Source organism: Myripristis murdjan, chromosome 18, assembly GCF_902150065.1.
Source record: "Myripristis murdjan chromosome 18, fMyrMur1.1, whole genome shotgun sequence".
Taxonomy (NCBI): Eukaryota; Metazoa; Chordata; class Actinopteri; order Holocentriformes; family Holocentridae; genus Myripristis; species Myripristis murdjan.
Window position 1 is genome coordinate 14,693,174 of NC_043997.1, and position 21,740 is coordinate 14,714,913.

Here is a 21,740-nt window from a genome sequence, read left to right on the forward strand (position 1 = left end):
CTAGCATCCAAGATAGTATATGTGACATATACTCTGGACAGCTGAACAAATGTTGCAGCAACTCCTGATGCTATTCAGGGTAATTTTGAAAATGCTGGAACCAAGCCATGACACACATCATTCCCTGACGTATTGTCAAAATCTGATCAGTGGCATCCAAGATGTTGTGCGTGATGAACGGATTCGACCAGGACCAATCCATTGTCTCTCTCTGATTTTACTGCATTTTGGGGGAAAAATACCTTGTGTCCAACTTCCTCCTTCCTTGCTCTACTAATGAGCCCTGCTGCATATTAAAATAGTAGTTACAGCTTTACTTCATGTTGATCTCCTCTACACAACTCACTACTTCTCAGCAGATCATGTGTTTGGTCCTGTGTGTCTGTCCACAGCTATCCATGAAAAGTGCTGGGTCCATCAGCCTATTTTTTTGTAATCTGTGGGAGTCTTTAGAGTGTGTGTGTGTGTGTGTGTGTGTGTGTGTGTGAGAGAGAGAGAGAGAGAGAGAGAGAGAGAGAGAAGTAATTTTTAATTTTGCTACTTTAATTTGTGTTCTTTTTAAAATGCTTTTCTGTGAAAAGCCTATGACTTCTGCCAAAGAGCCAGAAGTGGCACTTGAGCCATAGGTTCCTGGCCACTTGTATAATGTGTGTCATAAAGTAAAACACATACAGAAAGAACACGAAACAGCCAAGCTCGAGAGACTTTGGGAGTTTTACAGTATATTGGGAATTTTATGGTATATTACAACTCAGCACATAGGATTGCCTATAGCCCAGAAAAGAGGAGATACGCCTTATAGAGATCTGCACTCTACTGAATGGAGTTTTAGTGTGCTTTGATAGTTTCTTTGGGGCTCATTGACTGAACCCTGCAGGATAAAAGTGAATTTCATTCACTGCAGTCATAGAAAATTGCTGAGTCCTATGAATTTTGGATTTTGTCAAAATTACATTTCATGTTCCCATCTGAGAATTATTTATTTTTAAGCCTTCTTTAAAAATGTTTGTGCTGTCTCTGATTACAGGAGAAAGCAATACATTTATGTTGATGTGCTCATGACCATCGAAATAGATGTTTTACAAATGATAGCCAAAATATTGTTCACTCAAAGATGGACAACTAAAAAAAAACAACAAAAAAAAAACTCTATATCAGCTATGTTCTTATTTATTCTACCCTACTCTATCAATTTTGTCTTTCAGGCATACACATGGCTGCAGACGGAGATGGGCCCTGAGACTGACCCAGTGGTCATTGTCCGTTTTGTTGGCTCCTCCCAGCTCTCCACGGACCTTCGCACCCTCCTCCAGAGTATCTGTGAACAGATTGCTATCAACTACCGCTGCCTGATCCACTTTCTGCCTAACAAGATTCAGGAGATGAGGGAGCTCCTCATCAACCTGCTCGGGGAGTCTTCATTCCACAGGCCCCTGGTCATCATCCTGGATGCTCTAGAGCAACTCTCTGATGCTGATGAAGCACGCAAACTGTGGTGGCTCCCTGTCCACTTGCCTCGGACAGTCCGAATTGTAGTATCAACCTTGCCCAACAAATATGGCATTCTGCAGAAGCTCAGACACCTCATCCATGATGAGGGATATTTTGTAGAATTAATCCAGAGAGACCGCAAGGTCTGCAGTCAAACGTTAAAGCAGCAACTACTGGGGGTGAAGAGAAAAGTCACCTCAGGCCAGCAGATATATGTCAATGAGGCACTTGCCAAGTGTACATTACCAATGTTTGTCAACCTCATCTACAGAGAGGTAGTTCACTGGAGGTCTCATAAAGATGTGGATGACAGGTCTTTGTGTTCCACAGTGCATGAAAGCATAGAACAGCTTTTCTACTCAGTGGAAAATAAGCTGGGCCAAAGATTTGTCTTCAGAGCATTGGGCTATATCACCATGGCCAAGGCTGGGCTGACTGAGTTAGAGCTGGAAGATATTCTCTCCCTGGATAACATTGTTCTTGGTGACGTTATTGTGGCAACATACCTTAAAAACCCTTTAAGGATCTCTTATGACTTGGTGGCGAGGCTCAAAGAGGAGCTTGAGGGTTATCTGGTGGAACGACAGGTACGCAATGTCACCCTGATGGTCTGGGCCAACAGACACCTTCACCTCATTGCCCAGAAGCTGTATCTTAGCAACGAGGAGGATGTCCACCAGATGCACAGCCTCTTAGCTGAGTACTTTCTGGGGGCATGGTCAGGAGGCAGGAAGAAGATCTTTACTTATGATAACAACCATTTCACTTCACTGAATATATCTCATCACAAAAACCCCCACCATCAGCCATCCCATGAAAAAGCGTCTTCTGACAAGTACTCCTATGACAGGCAGACTCCTGAGCAGCCTTGGGTGTTCCAGTGCAACCTTTTAGAGCCTGACATCTTCTTTGTCAACCACAGGAAGATGACAGAGCTAGTGTACCACCTTACCAGGAGTGGGCGCACTGATGACCTTATGTTTGGGGTGATAATGAATTTCAGCTGGCTCTACACAATGATCAAGATTGGCCAGTTTGAAAAGGCCATAACAGACATTGACCTAGCCTACAGCTATTCCCAAGAAAAAGAACTAAAGTTCCTGGCAACCACTCTTCGTAGTGTCAAGGTAAAAGTGATGAAGAATCCAGCATCATTGTCTGCAGAGCTGCAGCAAAGGCTGCTGCCCGTTGTCACTTCCCTCCCCAAACTCAGACACCTGCTCCTAGAGTGTGACAAAGATGGCCCCAAGTATTGCTCCATCGTGCCTCTCCACTCCTCTATGGACGTCACTTACAGTCCAGAGAGGCTTCCTCTCTGCTCAAGTTATATGCAGATTGTGGAAATTTTGCCCACTCTTGCCCCAAACATTGTTCTTGTAGCTCTAGAAAATGGCTCTGTCAGCACCTGGGATGTAGAAAGCAGACAACTTCTTCGACAGATTGACACAGCCAGATCCGTTGTGCTAGGAATCAGGCTAACTGGTGATGAGAAGTACCTGGTAGTGGCCACGACCAAAAACACACTGCTAATCTATGATAACCACAAATCATGCCTTCTATCTGAAGTTGAAATCAAGGGGTCTAAGCATGGTGGCATCACTGGAGGAGTGGCCTTCATAAATGGCTTTACCTTGTCCAGTCATCATGCTTTGGCTTGGCTTGAGGCTAGTAAGGACGTTAATGTGATTGACCTACTCTACGGTTGGCCCCTCTACCAGTTCCACTGCTGGTACGAGGTCACCTGTGTCCAGTGCTCTCCAGATGGTATGTATGCCTTCTGTGGTCAGTATCTCAACACTGCATCCATCTTTAATCTGGGAAATGGGGACAAGTTGGCCACTGTGACCTCAGAATTTTCTGGGGGTTTTGTGAAGTCCATCCTTGTCCTGGATACCATTAACCAGATGGTGATGATTGACAATGAAGGTAGTTTATCAGTGTGGAACACCAAAGAGATCACCAACCCAAGGCTGATGGAAGATTATGACTGTAGAGGGGATGAGAGTGAAGTGGTGAGCATTGAATTATCTGAAGATCAGCGCTCTATTCTCATTTGCAAGGCCAGGAGTATTGAGGTCCTGGACACAAAAGTATGGAAAATGGTGGAGAAGTTCAAAGCCAAACGTAGTGAGCGCTTTGTAGCTGCTGTTCTCTCCAAGAATGGGCAAAGCATTGTGGCCTCCATGGAGAACACCTCATCAATCTTTGTGTGGAGGAGAGATAGTGGGCAGTGCATGGCCAGCCTCATTGAGATATCAGGGGCTATTGTCAAACTCATCAAGTCTACCCACCATAACCTGCTCCTCTCTGTTGCCAGCAGCGGAGTACTGTCTGTCTGGGACATTGATATTATCACCGCCATGTCCAATATTGACAAAACAGGTAAGAAGATCCAGACCTTGCAGCTATCTGGCAGAGAGGACTACGTGTTTACCATGGACGGTTCAGAGGCCATCCACAAGTGGAACTTCAGCACTGGTTTCATTGAGACAGTCTTCAAACATGAGGGCATAGTGGAGAACTGTGTCCTAACCTCCTCAGGGGATCTCATGGTGACTTCAGATGACAAGTGCAGCCAGTACATTTGGCAAACTAATACTGGAGAAAATATATTCCGCATCAATGGACAGAGAATTTCACAACTCTTGATCACCCACAATGACCAATTTGTAGTGTCTCTCTGTGAGCAGAATGCTTCCAGGGTCTGGAGGCTTGCTACTGGGCACAAAGTGTGCAACATTTTAGTCACCCTCCAGAATGCACTGATCACCACTGCAAACACTTTCCTTGTGGGAACCACCAAAAACAAGCTCCTTGCCGTCAGCCTGTGGTCAGGCAGTGTGTCCAAAAAGTTTGTTTGTGATGATGGTATTACCATTGTCAACTTCAAGCTCATTCCTGACTGCCCTGACTGTGTGGTGTTCATTACATCTACAGAGACTGTCTTCATCTGGAGTGTGGCAGATGAGTCTGTCTGCAGGCGAGTCCAGCTGCCCACCAACTTCCTTAAAAACCTAGAAGACTTCCAGATCTCACCTAATGGAAAACTTGGAATTGTCTCCAAGGGTGATGAGAATATTAATGTCCTGGACCTTCACAGTGGGAAACTGAGGCTTGTCCATGCTGCTGGTATAATCTGGCGTCAGAAATTGTCTAGAGATGGACGTTATCTGGTGTATGTCTGTTTCCGGAACTGTGATGAAGATGATGATGCCGGTGTTGTGTCCAATCTGATTGTGATGCGCCTTGCTGATGGCAAAAGCATCGGCACATGCTCACTGTACAAGACACCCACTTACCTCTGCCTCTCCCAGCGAGCACTAAACATCATCATTGGCTTTGAGGACGGTAGCATCGGCACTTACACAGTGGTGGACCGTGTAGATGCTGCCCTCAAGATAAAAATTGCCACGTCAAACAGCCGACAGATTGTCAACAATGCCTCGCAGAAGGTGCGGCCCAAGTGTGGCAACCATTCCTTTAAGACGATCGCCGACTGCGTATGGAGGGAGTCAACAGAGGTCTTCTCCAGGGACAGCCCCATCAACGTGTCTGACTCTGGAGAAGCCGAGACAACCACCCCAACAAAAAAGACTGAACTTCTGCAGTGAGTGGGTGGAGATAAGAGAAGCAGGGTGAGTTAGATGATGGAGATAGATAAGGAGGTTTAGAATCTCTGGGGTTGCAGTTGATTCTTGTTTACAGCCACCTGATTCAGCTGCAGATGTCAGCCCTCTGGGTAGTTAATGGGCCGACCATTATAACGCTGCACTCAAGTTATGTATTACTTACTTCCAACCTATGATAGTTTCTGTTTGTTTTACACATGAAGACTGTTAGAATAGACTAGGTTTTTATTATTTGAAAAAAGAAAAGAAAAAGCTACATTCTATGAGGTATTAGTTTGCCATTATGTGTCCTTTTGCATTTGAAGAACAAAGTTAACATTCAAATGTCTTGGTCAAACATTTTTAAAGCCATTCCAATGACCTTAGATACTTCATTACACACTATCTTTATTTACATAGTGCACATTAAGCCATAATGTTGTTCTTGAAGAAGGGGTGTGTTTATGTTTGTTTGTATTAACATCAATCTGTACTGTACAAAAAGGAAGAACTATGAATATGTGTACATATCTCTTTTTGGCTGCTGCAATTTGTGCAACTCCTTAAAAATGTTCCGTTGTGCTTAATGCAATCAAAGTGAGTGCCTGGAATTTAAAATGTTCTTTTATGTACAGATTACAAGATTTATGACGATGCAGGGAATTTGTAAACATAGTATACGCATAGTTACATAATATTTGCATTCATGTAAAATCTGAACGATCAGTGTACTGAGGACCAGTCAACAACATGAGAGATCAATGGCATTGCTCTTTGTAACACAAGGTTTAGAAATTTATCCTTGAACAGTTTGCATAAATTTGATGTGAATTTACCTGCTGTTCCCAACCCATCAATTTGTGTCCTGTCAGGTTCTGAGGGAAACACCACTATCAAGCATACAGTGTAGCATAGTACCACACATATTCACGCCTTAACTAGTGTACTTGCTTTAGGTTCAGTGGAGTTGAATTTGTTGAACTGTTCCAGTAGAAAAAGACAGAGTGATTAGCCCACTGTTTCAGTGAAACAGCTTGGCTGTGTGAATAGATATAGAGGTTTATACTGTAAGTGGAAGCACTTTATGAGTGAATTGTGAGAAATGTTGTGATTAGATTTATTCATATAAAACATATATAATTAACTGTCTTAAGTGTTCTGAACTTGTCTTAAAACAGGTCTTGGTTTTGCCTATAGATAACACACAGGCTATCCAGGTACTTGCAGGCTACAGCTGACTCACGTGAAATGCTGCTCGACAGTCTATCTTTACGCCTGTTATCATTACAAAGTCTTCTCACTATTTTGCATTTGACAGCAGACAGATAAATTTAAATATATATATATATATATATATATATATATATATATATATATATATATACACATATACACATATATATATATATATATATATATACACACACACATATATATATATATATACACACACACATATATATATATATATACACACACATATATATATATATATATATATATATACACACACACATATATATATATATATATATATATATATATACACACACACATATATATATATATATATATACACACACACATATATATATATATATATATATATATATATATATATAGGCTGACTTGGTTAACTTTGTGGCAGGCTTAAAAAACAAAGGATGTTAATATCTGGTTGGCTGACAATCTACTGTACAAAAGAAGTAAATCTATGAGATTATACCTTGCTGGTACCTTGATAGGGTGGGGGTGTTTTTGTGTTTGTTATGATAGTGTTTTAATTTGCCCCCCTGTAGTGCTCTATTCCTCTGTGTTTATCTGTTGTTAACTAAAACTCACAGTTGTATCCTGGGATTCTGAGTTCTGATGAGACAAATCACCCATCAGGGAGGATAGATACAAACCCACACACTTTCACTTTGACATATACTTTTTAAGGGCTATTCCATCTAATTGTATGTTTACTTGTTCTCAGCTGTTGATATAATGGCCCTTGGATGATTTCAGATTAGGTAGCATATCAAGCTTTAAAATATTTAATTTCCCTACAGCTCAAGAGTGTCTAAATCAAGAATTATCATACCATATATTTGCCAAAGTCCCAATCTTAGTTTGGTGTTTCATTTTGTTGACTATGTCTCATTTGGTTTTGAGGCCTGTACTGTAATTATATTGTTACCAAATTGTTTCAGTGTTCTCCTGTGATTATGTTTAAACATGATAGAGACAATGTACTATCTTTGCTAAAAAGTTTAAATGAGTCCACTTATGATATATTGGAATGCTAGTTTAAGAGTATATTTGAATGTGTCCATATGGAAGCCAGTCAATGGTATTATTGTATGTTATGTAACTTGAATGACTTTTAATAACTTACATGTTTGCAACTCATAGTTGACATACTGGTAATGAATGTTTCTATTGTATTCTTTGTATTGTCAGGACTGACTTACCTGTTTAGAGATTTATATTTTCATAAATGTTGTACTTACATTTTGTTACAGAGTTGTTTAACTGGAATTCTAACAGAAAAGAAACTTATGTCTGAAGCAATATGAACTAGTGTGTATGCATTGTTTGTATGAAACATTTTAATGTAATAAAATGGTTCACTTTTTGCCTCCAATCCGTTTCCTCATGCTTTTCATTGTAATTAGAGTTTCCTTGCCAAGGCACTGCCATCATGCTTCCACTTTTAGATATGAAAGTATTTTAGTGTTGCTTTTGGCTTCAAACAAGACAGTGACTGATGTGAACATATGTTCTGCGCAAAATGGCCACAATTAGCTCCATCTTGACGTACCCACTAGCTAGTAACTTGACAGATAGGCTGAGTATAGCCAATGCTGGGCAACAGCTAAATCGTGGGGTTTATTTCCCAGAGTGACAAACCGCTGATGGGTAATGCTGACAGCCTCAAATGATTCACTGATTCCCAAACACACATGGACATACACACACACACACACACACACACATGCAAAAACAGAGCTGTAAAATGATTTAATGGGCTAGTAATTGCTCTTCCTGTGCCTGACGCCGGGTGCCAGACAAGCATGGTGAATATTTTTCCAACACTGGCTGACATTGTCATTATAATTAGGAAATGAATGTGCGGTGCACCTGGATTCTCAAGCAGGGCCCTGCACCCACTCTTTTTCTCTCTCAGACACACACGCACTCACACACAAACACACACATGCAAGGTAAACACATCTGGGATGGGGCTGTGATTTGCCAATAAAGCCTGTTGCTTTGGGCTACCATTTTAATTTCCCGGTGGTGTCTCTCTAAGCCAGTTTGTGTGTGTGTGTGTGTGTGTGTGTGTGTGTGTGTATGCCTGAGTGTGTCCTGTCTCCACGGCAACAGCAGCTCACAGGGGTGACAGGTTTGGCCACGCCCCTCATTGTAATGATGGTGAGCTCATGTCTGTTGGCTATTGGGGCTGCTTCCAATCCTTATGACAACAAGGGCTTGACTATCGCTAGCACATTCCACCTGCAGCAGCACACAGGCATATAATTACACCGCTTGTTTGTTGAACAGGAGGACTCAAAGGCCACGAAATGCGTGTGGGTGTGTGTGTGTGTGAGGGCGTGTGTGTCCTACAGTAGGTACAGTATAACACTGCCTCTTATTTACTCAGCATAAAATAACCACTCCATTGTTGATGGCTTTTACTCTGGAAGCCAGGGTCCCTTTGTCATCCTTGTGTTTTTTTCCATCCCTTCATTTTTACAACCTGTAGTTTCAGCAGTGGGGAAGCCAATGAGTCATCCATTTCTCTCTCTCTCTCTTGCTCTCTCTCTAGCAGGCCACATTAAACCAGCCAAGACTAAACACATTAACCTCAACAGTAGCTTAGATTTTAATGGGAGCAAAGCCCTTTCCCAAACTTCCCACCTGCATAAAACAGCCCTCTCAATCTTTGTAGCCAGGTAGGCTCACAGCATGTTATGCATGACTGGACTAGCCTGTGTCTCAGTAAATAAAAGCCTTTGACTTGACATGGAACGTTTGCAAAAGGAAGTCCCATCAACTTCAGTGCGCACAAAGACAAAGCTGACATTTCTCAAGGTGATCGATTCAAAGCAGGGGGCCATTCTTTGTTTGCTGAGGTGAGACAAGTCGCTGATTTTAACAAATGCATCAAAAAGAGACTCAACAGCTGGTGATCACAGTCACTGGGAATGATCAATAGTTTATTTCATCACTTTTATCTTGCATTTCTCCCCCCACATTTTGCCTCTACACAGGCCCAGTTAGGGGAAGATAACCACCAACATGCCCTGACCTAATTCCTCTAAAGCATGCTGGGAGGAAAGACACCGATATTTGCAGCCCGACGGTGTCTTCCTTCCCTGAATCTGGTGCTATATTTTGATTTCAGGTGAGCAGTAGGAAATGGGAGATGTCAGAAGTGCTGTTTGCCTGTGATAGGTTAAAGAGATTAGAGCAGCCGCTGTGCGCTGCTGCGTTGGCGCATCTGGGGCTTTGGATGTGAGCGCACAGCAGCAGAGGATGGAAATGAAACACAGTGAGGGAGTCGCACACTGGCTATAGTGCACAGAGCAAAAAGAGATGGGAAAAGTGGTGGAGGGACACAGGAAAAAAGAAAAGTCTCTTTCTAAAAAGCTACACGTCCACTTTGAAAAATAACAATTTCATCACTCCACATCTGAATTATCTAGGTAAGGGTCTGGGTATTATCTTTTGGCTTTTGAAGGAGTGCAATATCAATTCCTAAATTTTAGTCAAAGATATACTTTAGGAATTACTCAGCCCAGTTGCCAGGAAAAAATGTTGGCACTTTACATTTCTACAAACCAGGGAAACAGCCTGAATTTACAGCCAAAATGACTTGAGCTAATATTAGTGGACACTAGCTGACATTTTGTAATGTTAACCATGATCGTTTCCTAACCTTAACCGTGACAACGAACCATTTCAAACTTCAACTGAGTAGTTTTGGTGCCTAAAGTAGCTCATGAGCTCATGTTAGTTTGCTGATGTGACACTGGCACAGGCTCCACCACATCGGCTATAAGCCTAAATGTTGATATGCAGTGTATTTTTGCTTTGGAAACACTGACATTTCAAAGTATTTGCAATTTGTTGTGATTAGGTTTGTAGTTTATCAAACCGTGGACTTTATGCAATTCAGTTGTAGAAACATTTGCAGCCCCAAAAAAAAACATTAGTCTTGATTCATTCCAGAACAAAGACCATTTTCATTTTCCTGCTGTCAGACAAGACACTAAAAAACCACAAACGAGCTTATTCATCACCGCCTGAACAACAAACATGACATTTTTGGAATGAAAAACAATAGCTGATGTTTAGCAAATTCAGTCTGAACATGAAGGAGATGGTAAGCCCTGTTAAAAACATGGATTTTCTTTATTTAGTCTGATACTTCAGTACTATCTTCATCATCTACGGCGATTTGAGAGGGGTGGGATTAACTGCTCAAGGAAATTTAAAGAGTCTCAGTAAAGTTTTAAATCCTAGAAAATGGTACTCATCTGAGTTTCTTTTCTTTCTTTCTCTCTTTCTTTTCTCTTTGTTCCTTTTATACTATAATTGTGTAGAGTTCATCTTTCATTGTAGGGTCTTAGGTGACAAATTTCACTTAAATAAACACACACAAAAAAATGCATTTGTAATTATTGTTAGGCCTGCTGTCAGCATGTTACCTACAACAGGGATCATGTATGAAGCTGATAAGAACATTAAAATTTAAAAACAACTTGCTGGATAAGGTGACAAATCATGTTTCTCCTGACATCTGATGCTGTTCTTGGCACAGATATCACAGAGTGGATTACCTCAGTGTTGCAGCTGCTTAAAACTCTGTGGAAATTAATTGAAATTAATTTAGTCTTTCACTATCCTCTCTATCTCTCTCGGTCACTCTCCTGCCTCCGTGTCAGACTTTCACTCTGAAGATTTTGAAGTCAAATGTAAGAAGCAGGAAGCAGCAGAGTGTAAAAGGAGAAGCTCGATGTGCCACTGCCGGTCGTGTATTTGAAGGTGTCTGGAGCGGGTCTATTTTGCATTTGATGAGTCATGTTGTTGTCATGTTTTGTGTCTGAGCTGGGATGTTAGCCGCCATCCTGTCAGCAGGAATGGGAAAACATCTCCAGTTTCATGAGAAGAGGATCTGATATACAGTGTGTGTGTGTGTGTGTGTCTGTGTGTGTGTGTTTTTCCAGAGGACCGTGTCTGAATACACTCCCACCTGCATGCACAGACATACACACTCATGAAAAAACATGCATGCATAAAATCAAGCTCACCTGCACACACACCACTAATAGAAAAATGCACATTTATGCACATGTATAGCCCACGCACACACACCTCTTACTCATCGTCTTACCATCCCTCCAAACCACTTATTCAGACTAAACACTTGTCAGGGAAGTTGTTTGTCTTGTTTTACACTTAAAAGAGAATACCTCTCATTTTTTAAGTCTAATGTATGTTATTTTTGCTGTCAAGAGCGACCCAGAAACTATCAAGAGCAAGATAAGGCCACAGACCAGCCAACACAAATCACTCACATCGAAGACTGTATGGAATCTTGAGCTGCTTGAATTGAGGTGTGAATAACATCTAAGACATATGACACATAAGGTCTTTGTTGAGTTCATTTTTTTTTTTTTTTTTTATCTCACCCCAAGAGCTTTAGTCACTTCTACTCTTGCATTAGTGCCAGACATGAACCAGAAAATGTAAGTGTATTTTTCCGGAAGCTCCATAACATCTTTCCTCATTCATTTTCTATGGAGGACTCCAGATTTCACAGCTTGACGACATTACACGTTGATCATCTTCCTGCCTTCAGAAACAGCTTTCTGTGTTCACGGATACTGCTGGGGTAGCCTTTCACCACAGGGGCTGAACATATGAGTTTTTAAATAGAAGCTCTTTTTTTTTTTTTTTTTTTTTTTTTTTAACCCATTGGTTATGGCAATTACATTATAAGTGCAACATCCACATGAGGCTTACTCAACACACTGTGTTGGTGGGGAGCCCACTTAATTTTTTTTTTTTTTTTTTTTTTTTTTTTTTTTGACTCCTCCAAGAATAAATTTGCTTATCTCTACTTCGGTAAATACTGAAACCGGTTTTGAGTCCTTTGGCAGACTATGCTTGCGTCATCCTCAGGGAAGACATTAGCCTATGAACACACATGAAGGTTAGAATTTTAATTAAGTCATACACTGCAAAACATAAAGTAGGCTAACAAGTACTCTCATTTGTAGAATTTTGAATTAAGTGTATTTTCTTGGAATTTAAATTTAATAAAATGAAACAGAAGATCTATTTATATTTTTTTTAAAAATTAAGACTGTTTTTGTTTTCTTTTTGAGACAAGTGTACTTTTCTGCCTCTGTGGCTGAATGCTGGATGAGAGCTTTTCTCACACCCTTCTCTAGGCTGAAGCAAGCTTTAGAGAAAAGTGCATGATAGCAAGTGTTACGGGTGATTACAGACTCTAATCGCATCCAAGTCATATGATCAACCACTGGGAAGTGTGGAGGCAGAGGTAAGCCTTGCTGAGTGTCGTCAAGCTGGCCAGAGAATGACAGGACCAGACCGGAAGTCAGCTGTATTTGACACATACACATGTACAGGAACCTTTTTTTTTTTGGCAGGTAAAAGGGTGAAAAGGTGGGTAAAGACCTTAAAATGGTGATTCCAGTAACACCAACAACAATGAGTACAAACACAATTCAGTGATTCAATGAACTTATATGCTGTTCCCTTTGAGAGACTAATCTTCATATAACGTAGCCCACCTAATTTGATATTACCTGTTATCATGTGAATCTACCCCATTAAGATGTATGTCAGCTGCAAAAAAAAAAAAAAAAAAAAAAAAAAGCAGGGAACATTCAAAAGGCGCGTAAAATGAGTTTGATGGGTTTTAACTTCTGTTACATCCCTGCCTATATGGCTTGGAATAGGCCTATGCTGTAAAAAGGAATAAATGAATGAATGAAGAAAGTGTATTTGCATCACTACCATTTACGATTCAAATCTATTCTTTAACTTTCACTTTGAATTAATAATAATAAAAGAAAAATCACAATTACTCACCACCATAAAGCCTAATCTTGTATTATGAATATAAAAAAAAAATAATAAAAAAAAATAATAAAAAAAATCAGTAAGCACAATATTGCAAGCATATTGAATTGATGACATAGAAGATGTAACATACAAATATCAGAATTCTTTATGCTAGTCATTATAAATAAAAACTCATTATAAATCCCTGTAGTGGTGTGAAGTTTTGAAAGGAGCTATCAAGTGTTGTATTTTGAAAGTCGTGACCGGAAGTTCCGGTATGTAAACTAGCTTGACGCCGGTCCCAGTGGGTTCCCAGGCTAACCATCAGCAGACTGGTGTTCAAACAGGAGACATGGGACTCTGGAGTCACGGGGGGAAACCTCTTGTCAGCGACACACCACAACAACACAAACCAGGGAAAGGAAGTCACGTCTAGTCGAGGACGATGAGAGAAAATGTCTTTCTTTGCTCCAGCTAACTTAACGGACCGGGAGTGAAGAAGTTTAAATGAGGACTGAATTTATCCGCGCATTTCTGACACCTAGGGCGAAGTGCCACACCTTCGTTTAGCGCAACAGGTGAGTTCAAACTACATTTGGTCTGTCTGCCTTGTCTTTGTGACTCGCTTTGCCGTTAAACTACTGTTTTATTGATGTGTAATGATCGTGAAAAGTGTTGTTACAGTACTGTAGCCGTGTAAAAGTCACCTGTGAACCTGGACGGAGACAAAGTTTAGCCGTAACGTCAGCCATATGGCGAGTAACGTTAACCTCACCGGAAAAAAAAAAAAACAAAACAGTAACGGCTCTCCTTACAAATTTACTCTATAAATAACACACCAAACTATAAACTAAACAGCTATACGGTGTCATATCAATGTTATTAGAATATGTTTGTAAAGTTTTAACAGAAAACTAAAATAACTGTAATGTACGATAAACAACTGTGCATTATAGACACACTTTAAGTCGATATAGAAGTGTTATAGGAATATTACAGATTGTATGAGGATGTTAAAAAACAGGTGTGTGTGTGTGTGTGTGTGTGTGTGTGTGTGTGTGTGTGTGTGTGTGTGTGTGTGCAGGTGCGTGCGTGTGTCTGTACACCTGTTGCACTTGATGGATGGCTGGCCACACAATTCTAGGTTGACAGGCTAGTGTGTGTGTGTGTGTGTGTGTGTGTGTGTGTGTGTGTGTGTGTGTGTGTGTGTGTACACAAACTGAAAACATCAGGTGTGAGCTGGCAGGCCAAACATTTAACTCCATTATCCGTCAAGCTGATGTTGGGAGATACAATACAGTGTGTGTGTGTGTGTGTGTGTGTGTGTGTGTGTGTGTGTGTGTGTGTGTGTGTGTGGCATCCTGCATGCTCAAAATGGTCCATCACACCCCCAAATAGACTGAAAATAGATGGGTGATGGTAATCAGTGAATAGGTGGTTATTATTGGTGAGGCCTGGTGTTTACTGAGGGGGAGGGTGGGGGTCTTGAATCAGTAACCCAGACCTTGTGTACACGGCCTTGAGCTTTGTTTGCAATTCCAACATGTACTTCAGTGAACCCTGGGTTAATGTGGCTCTTCAAATGTCATGCAGCGTTTTTTGTTGAATCACAGGCTTTATAAGTAGATATTTACCTCACCGCCTAGATGACAGGTAGTACCTATAAGCCCAAATGTGTCATAAGTGTTCTTTATCTGTCCTGCAGCACTGGGAGACATGATCTCACTGGCTTTGTGTTAGTGGCTGTCATGTATCAGCGTGTCACTTTTCCACTCCATTATGCTTTTCTGAGTCCAGACCTTGGGCAAATTTCCAGATGATTCCTAGACTTTTTGTTCGCCTCACATAGATGGGACTTGCCACACAGGGTGTTTGAGAAACCGTTTTTTTTTTTTTTTTTTTTTTAATTTTCTTTTCCTGTGTGGTAGGCTCCACCCATGTGGCACCTAATTAGACTAAAGCCAGCCATTAAAAGTGTATGCAAATACTGTGTGCCCAAGGTCTAGTAGTTTGCCTTGACGTATTCTGATGCTTCCGTCTGCAGGGAGAGAGGACAAACACAGTGACGCTGCATTCTGTTGTTTACAAAATGAACTGCTTTGAAAATTACAGACTGTACAGATAACCTGTGCAGATTGTAACGCTACAGTAGCTGACATTGAGAAAATGAGGACCGTTTACACTCAACGTACAAAACATTTGGAATCAGCAGTTGGAGTCAGGCCATCGGTGACAACCATGTAGACTTGACCATCAAATTGCATGCTTTTTCCAGATTAGGTTCTGTTATTTGAGTCTATACGATTCTCACGTAATGGAATGTCAACAATTTAGATTATTATTATAGATTATTACTGTATCTTTAAAGAGTATGTGTGGCGTAGTGTAGTGTAAACCCACATGAAGCCAGGTTAACCATCTTTTTATTTGCAGAATAGTTTGCTGACCTTTTTTGCTGACCTGATAAAAATAATTGTAAGAAATATCAAACTGCCATGAGTCATATAAAGTTAGCATTTGTTAAAGGCAAAATAGCGCATAACTGCATGCTTTCCTGAATAATGTAATTGATCTTTGTTCATGCTGGTGGTTGTCTGCGTTTTTACTACAAAAAAGTCATAGGCTAATTTACCAGCCTTCTTAACAGCGTTTCCAGCTCCTTTGTAAGGACAGTCACTGTTGGCCTTCCCAAAAGTTGCTCCAAGTCACTAGATGACATCATCTAATTTATATACCAGGCTGATCTGTGCTTAATATAAAAAACTGAGCAGAATCATGAATGACCAGCTGCTTTCTGGACCGCGGCCATCCGAACAAGACTGACCCACAGAGGTGTTGTTGGACTTGGGAAGGAGAAGACTGGATGCTCGTTAGCATGCCAGGGGCATGAATTGTGGCGCAGACTATTATGTGTTATAACATCATGTTGTCATTAAATTTCATCAGTGTCTGGACACAAATATTTTCCTAAAGATCAGAAAAAGTTACTAGATTTGTCGCTAGTAACTTTTGAGGAATTAAGTCACCATGGGTGTCTGAAAACTCACTAAATCTAGTGAGAAATTTGCCAAGTTGGTGATACTGCTTCTTATTAGAGCTGTAATGGTCACTGAACATTTATTGATAATTATTTTAATGATTCATTAAGTCGTTTATCTAGTAGAAATACCAAACAGTGGCTGGCTACAGCTTCACAAATGTTAAGAGGGCAAAGAATTATTTGCTTTTCTACGTTTCAATCAATATAGAAAGCATTTTTTTTTTTTTTCGGCTGCTGGTCACAGTAAGGAAGCAATTTGAAGACATCACTTGGGGAACTTGTGATTGACATGTCATTGTTTTTAATGTTTTATAGAGTAAATGAAATTATTATGTTATTCTTATCCCCTACATTTTATTTACCATTGCATCGCTGACTGTACGTTACTTTAAAAATAATCATTCCGATCTAGACTTTTTGCTCACTAAACTACATTTGTGAGCGGCTGGGTCAGAACACAGGGTCTGGAAACAGCAGCAGGTTTGTTTGCAGTGTGAGACCGAGAGCAGGGGAGTGCTATTGATAAGTGTGTGGCGCTGGGTAATAGAGAGGAGACAGTACTTGTTTTCACCAGGCTACTGCCCAAGGCCATGTGAAAAGGATGTTTGGACAGTACACATCATACATTACGCACATTTACTCACACACACACACACACACACACACACACACACGCAAACAAGTACACAGTTAGTTTCATAATATCATCCATATTCACTAAAGCTGTTTTGACATTTCAGACACCACTCATCGGACAAACTGACTGATAGTGTATTACTTGCCCATTGGATGATTGGCCTCCATACATTTCATTCTGCTGCAGTCGTCAAGTCTCAAAGCAGAAATATAAAGTGCCGTATTGATGTGCATTGCATGTCATTTCTCAGAAAGCCTGCTGTGGTTTCTCCCTTGATGAGGACAGATTTTGTATAAGTTGGTCGCTATGAGAACTCACCATGGAAACAGCCACCCTGGCAGCACACCTGATCATACCTGGCTTATGCAAATCAACCAACTTGACGCTGTCAGCTCATGGATCACATTAGTCAGACATAATGTACACTTAAAACAAAAGTTGTTGGTTCTTACTTTGAAATAAGGTATTTAGTGTCTTTGATATACAGATATATGACTAAGTAGGAGCTATAATACAGCACGGAGTTAGTTGTAATTGAAAAAGTTTGGGTTATCAAAGCCGAGATACATTTACAACTCCAGTCTCAAATGAATAGTTTGCGGCCTTTTATGGAAAGTGTTATCAGGTTGTGTAAGTTATCTGATCTACATGGAGGTTATTAAGAGCAGGACAAAGCAATGGGTGAAACAGCTTAATTTTTTGTCACTTCACTGATATTGAAACAGTGTATTGACATTTCGGCTGTATTTTAAAAGCCCCAAAGCTGATAAGAGAACTAAATTGAACACCTTATCGAGTGGTGCTGTTCTCTTTGATCAGAGAGTCATACCAGGAACTGAGGTCTTCAGAGAAATCTCCTCTATTATTGCTTTGTTTCCCCTTTATACCTAAGACCCTTTTTTCCCTGCTCATTAATGTGTATATCAGATAAAAACACAGAGAGGAGAAGAGGTTTAATTTAACATCTGAGGAGAAAATGTCACACAAATAAGATTACGCACTGAGTGTAACCACTTCCGCTTTAGTCGTTGTCACATGGCCAAAGTTTGTTCAAACCCACAGAACTTTATTTTAGAAGTGGCAATCCCAACTTTTCAAAGATACAACACGTGCTACTGAATTACAGGGAAATGTGTGCAAAATGATGCCGCAGACATTCACATATTTCAATTTGATGTGATGATACAGTCATCAGTGTTATGCAAGTTACTTGTAATTAGTAGTTACTTCTCTTAAAAGTAATTGAACTACTTTCTCAATTTTTGCTTTTAGAGGTAATTATTTGCTAGGGAAAGTAACTTTTGCACTGCTATTAAATGTCTGCTCCAATTCTCTTATTAATGCACACATAGCTGGACTATTTTAGTGTTGCTGTTGCACAGTGTGGGGCAAGACAACTGTCAAATTTTATATATCATTGAGCCCAGTGTCACTGATGAAAACTAAGTAGTTGAACAGTAAAATACAATAGATATGTTTTGATAGGCCTATTAGCACTGGGGTCTTTTGTGATTAGTGTGTGATTTAACTAGGTGCTTCAAAAGGTTAGAATTATTATTCTTTGATGTGGATAAAGTTCTCATACCTGCATAGAGACTACAATGCATAACTATATTTTTGTTTTTGAGCTTGAGGAGGGAAAAATAATGCCCATATTTCCTGAACAGAACACTCACACTGCCAGAATTGTTTGCCATTGTGCACAGTCTAATGATGTTAGATCATAAACTGGAAAATCTGGGGAATAGGCTGTGTTTGTCTAATATTGAGACAAAAGAAACAAGTGATGAGCCCATTTATATTTGTAACAAGTTAGAACACTGGCAGCCATAAAAATGACGCTTTGAATATTTCACTCAATATTCAATGGCTTTGAATATTTCACTCAACCTAAGTGTGATGTAGCCTCAGCAAAGTGTTGCAGTCAGCAGATACAGAATATGTATGTTTTGTCATACAGTATGGAGAAAAATGTTTTTTCAAAATTTTAAGTGAATTAAGGGGAAATTTACAGGAAAATCAAGGGTCCAAGGGGTGAAACGTAAAAGAACTTTACACAGATTATTCTTAATGCGGATGATTTAAGAAAACACTTGGCACCCAGGTGTTGAAACATGTATGAGCATGTTTTGGCTTTTCAGGGTTGTTGTGGGTAATAAGATTGGTCTATCAGCCACCATGGAATGTAACCAAGGATGTCTAACCCTGCGCTCAAATATACAGTGACTTTGTCGCAGTGTGTCACCAAGTCCCTCAGTAGGTGGATTATTTGTAGGATTTGAAGTCTCTGGACGTTTTTGTAGAGGAACATGCAATGATCACATGTACCCTCCGACTTGAAGTTGCTATACGGCATCAGTCTACTTCTGCATAAAACGGAAGAACTTTTCTCAACATTCCTGTGTCACATGGTTGCTGCGATCTTGTCCCCAGCCATCCCCTCAGCCCTTATCTCCTGGCTCTCTTTGAAATTAATTACAAAGTTGCTGCCTTTATGAGCACATTGAACAGGTTCTCCTCATAGAATAAAGAGCATAGTTTCCATGCTGCACCAGCTATAAACTGGGTGAAGATGAGGAGTTTTACCAACAGGTGGGCAGTACTGTGAAGACAGCACTCATGGTATAGAATAGAATAGAATAGAATAGAATAGAATAGAGCAGGCTGCACTTTCTTGAAAATGTGCACATTCAGTAGGTAGGGATGTCTTATATGTCCAAGTTTACTTTCAAGCACACCAAGGTCAACACACACACACACACACACACATAAACAAAGAGGAGCAGAGGGAATTTGCTCCATATTCCCTGCTGCATTGTCTTTGCCAACACGTCATTGAAAGGCAGACATGCGACAGAGAAGATGTGACAAAATGCTTTGCAGATGTACCGAGATAAAGAACAAGAGACAGAGGAGGAAAAGAGTCAACCCAGGAATGTCAGACCAGTTAGCCCACTTTCCTATCACCACACCCACATGAACCTGATCTCCCTCCTTGCTGTCCCTTTTTCACAAACAGATGCTGACCAGCTTATAGTACCTGTCAAAATTGAAATTATGACTCTGTAATATAACACACCTTACATAAGTCGATCTTTTCAAAGAAGCTATGTAGTGACAGTGACATCTTGTCTGTAAAGGTGATGAAAATATGAGATGGGAAAAAAAACAAACAAGCAAATTCATATGTACAGCTCCAGCATCCGTTTCTTGGCTCCTCTGTTCAATTACAGCTAGGACAAAAAAGGGATTTCTTAGTGATTTATTAGCAAAGCTCTCTTACATTCAAGTCCTAGTTCTGTGTTTGTGGCATAGCTCATCCACCTGTATTTTGTTTTATTGAGTTGGTATGTGCGGTGTTTAGACCAGCAACTTAAGCCTCCAGTTATACAGATATGGTGGTGGATAGATTTCAGTTTTCCAAGAGCACAACAAAACAAGCTGATATCAGATATGTGAGACAGAAGGAAGAGTAGCTCAAGGACTTTGCAGAGTGTGTTTTGTTGTTTTAGCTGAGCAGGCAGTAGATCAGATCAAGATAGTGACTATCACAGGTTTTAATATTTATGAATTAACGCCTGTTGCCACATTAAGTGTCTAGCTTTCCAGAGACTTGGCACCTTTAACCTCATCAACTCTGCCACTCGCATTGGTGGGTTCATCATTGCTGCACAGCAGTGCTGAACTGTTCAAACTCACAGAACTTCATTTTAAATTCTGTTGGAGATCCCAAGGTTTCCAAAGATACCAAATTTGTCCTTACAGGGAAGAGATCCCAAGGTTTCCAAAGACACCAAATAAGTCATTACAGGGAAATGTGTTTAAAATGTTTCACAGGACATCTACATATTTTCTATTTATTGTAATGGTGCAGCTGTAAAACAATTGCATCATGGGTTTTAATATTTCACTCAATATAAGTATGATGTGGCTTCCATGGACTGCAACCAATAGATACAGAATGTACATACAGGCCAAAAGTTTGGACACACCTTCTCATTCAATGCGTTTTTTTTATTTTCATGACTATTTACATTGTAGATTCTCACTGAAGGAATCAAAACTATGAATGAACACATGTGGAGTTATGTACTTAACAAAAAAAGGTGAAATAACTGAAAACATGTTTTATATTCTAGTTTCTTCAAAATAGCCACCCTTTGCTCTGATTACTGCTTTGCCCACTCTTGGCATTCTCTCGATGAGCTTCAAGAGGTAGTCACCTGAAATGGTTTTCACTTCACAGGTGTGCCTTATCAGGGTTAATTAGTGGAATTTCTTGCTTTATCAATGGGGTTGGGACCATCAGTTGTGTTGTGCAGAAGTCAGGTTACTACACAGTCGACAGTCCTATTGGACAACTGTTAAAATTCATATTATGGCAAGAACCAATCAGCTAACTAAAGAAAAACGAGTGGCCATCATTATTTTAAGAAATGAAGGTCAGTCAGTCCGGAAAATTGCAAAAACTTAAAATGTGTCCCCAAGTGGAGTCGCAAAAACCATCAAGCGCTACAACGAAACTGGCACAAATGAGGACCGACCCAGGAAAGGAAGACCAAGAGTCACCTTTGCTTCTGGGGACAAGTTCATCCGAGTCACCAGCCTCAGAAATTGCAAGTTAACAGCAGCTCAGATCAGAGACCAGATAAATGCCACACAGAGTTCTAGCAGCAGACCCATCTCTAGAACAACTGTTAAGAGGAGACTGCGCCAATCAGGCCTTCATGGTCAAATAGCTGCTAGGAAACCACTGCTAAGGAGAGGCAACAAGCAGAAGAGATTTGTTTGGGCCAAGAAACACAAGGAATGGACATTAGACCAGTGGAAATCTGTGCTTTGGTCTGATGAGTCCAAATTTGAGATCTTTGGTTCCAAC

The 21,740-nt window shown here is 40.3% G+C and overlaps 2 protein-coding genes across 3 annotated transcripts in view; both read left to right on the plus strand.

The window, feature by feature from the left end:
• The window catches only part of nwd2 (NACHT and WD repeat domain containing 2), a 49,818-nt gene extending 44,684 nt beyond the window's left edge, over positions 1 to 5,134 (plus strand). The window contains exon 8 of the mRNA XM_030076194.1: positions 1,206 to 5,134. Coding sequence (XP_029932054.1) covers positions 1,206 to 5,102 — 3,897 coding nt within the window. The 3' untranslated portion in view covers positions 5,103 to 5,134. The remainder of the gene's footprint in view (positions 1 to 1,205) is intronic.
• Positions 5,135 to 13,506: 8,372 nt separating this feature from the next.
• Positions 13,507 to 21,740, plus strand: part of LOC115376101 (uncharacterized) — a 33,520-nt gene continuing 25,286 nt past the window's right edge. For both annotated transcript variants that reach the window (XR_003929775.1, XM_030075568.1), the window contains exon 1: positions 13,507 to 13,762. The gene's annotated coding sequence lies outside the window, so the exon portion shown is untranslated. The remainder of the gene's footprint in view (positions 13,763 to 21,740) is intronic.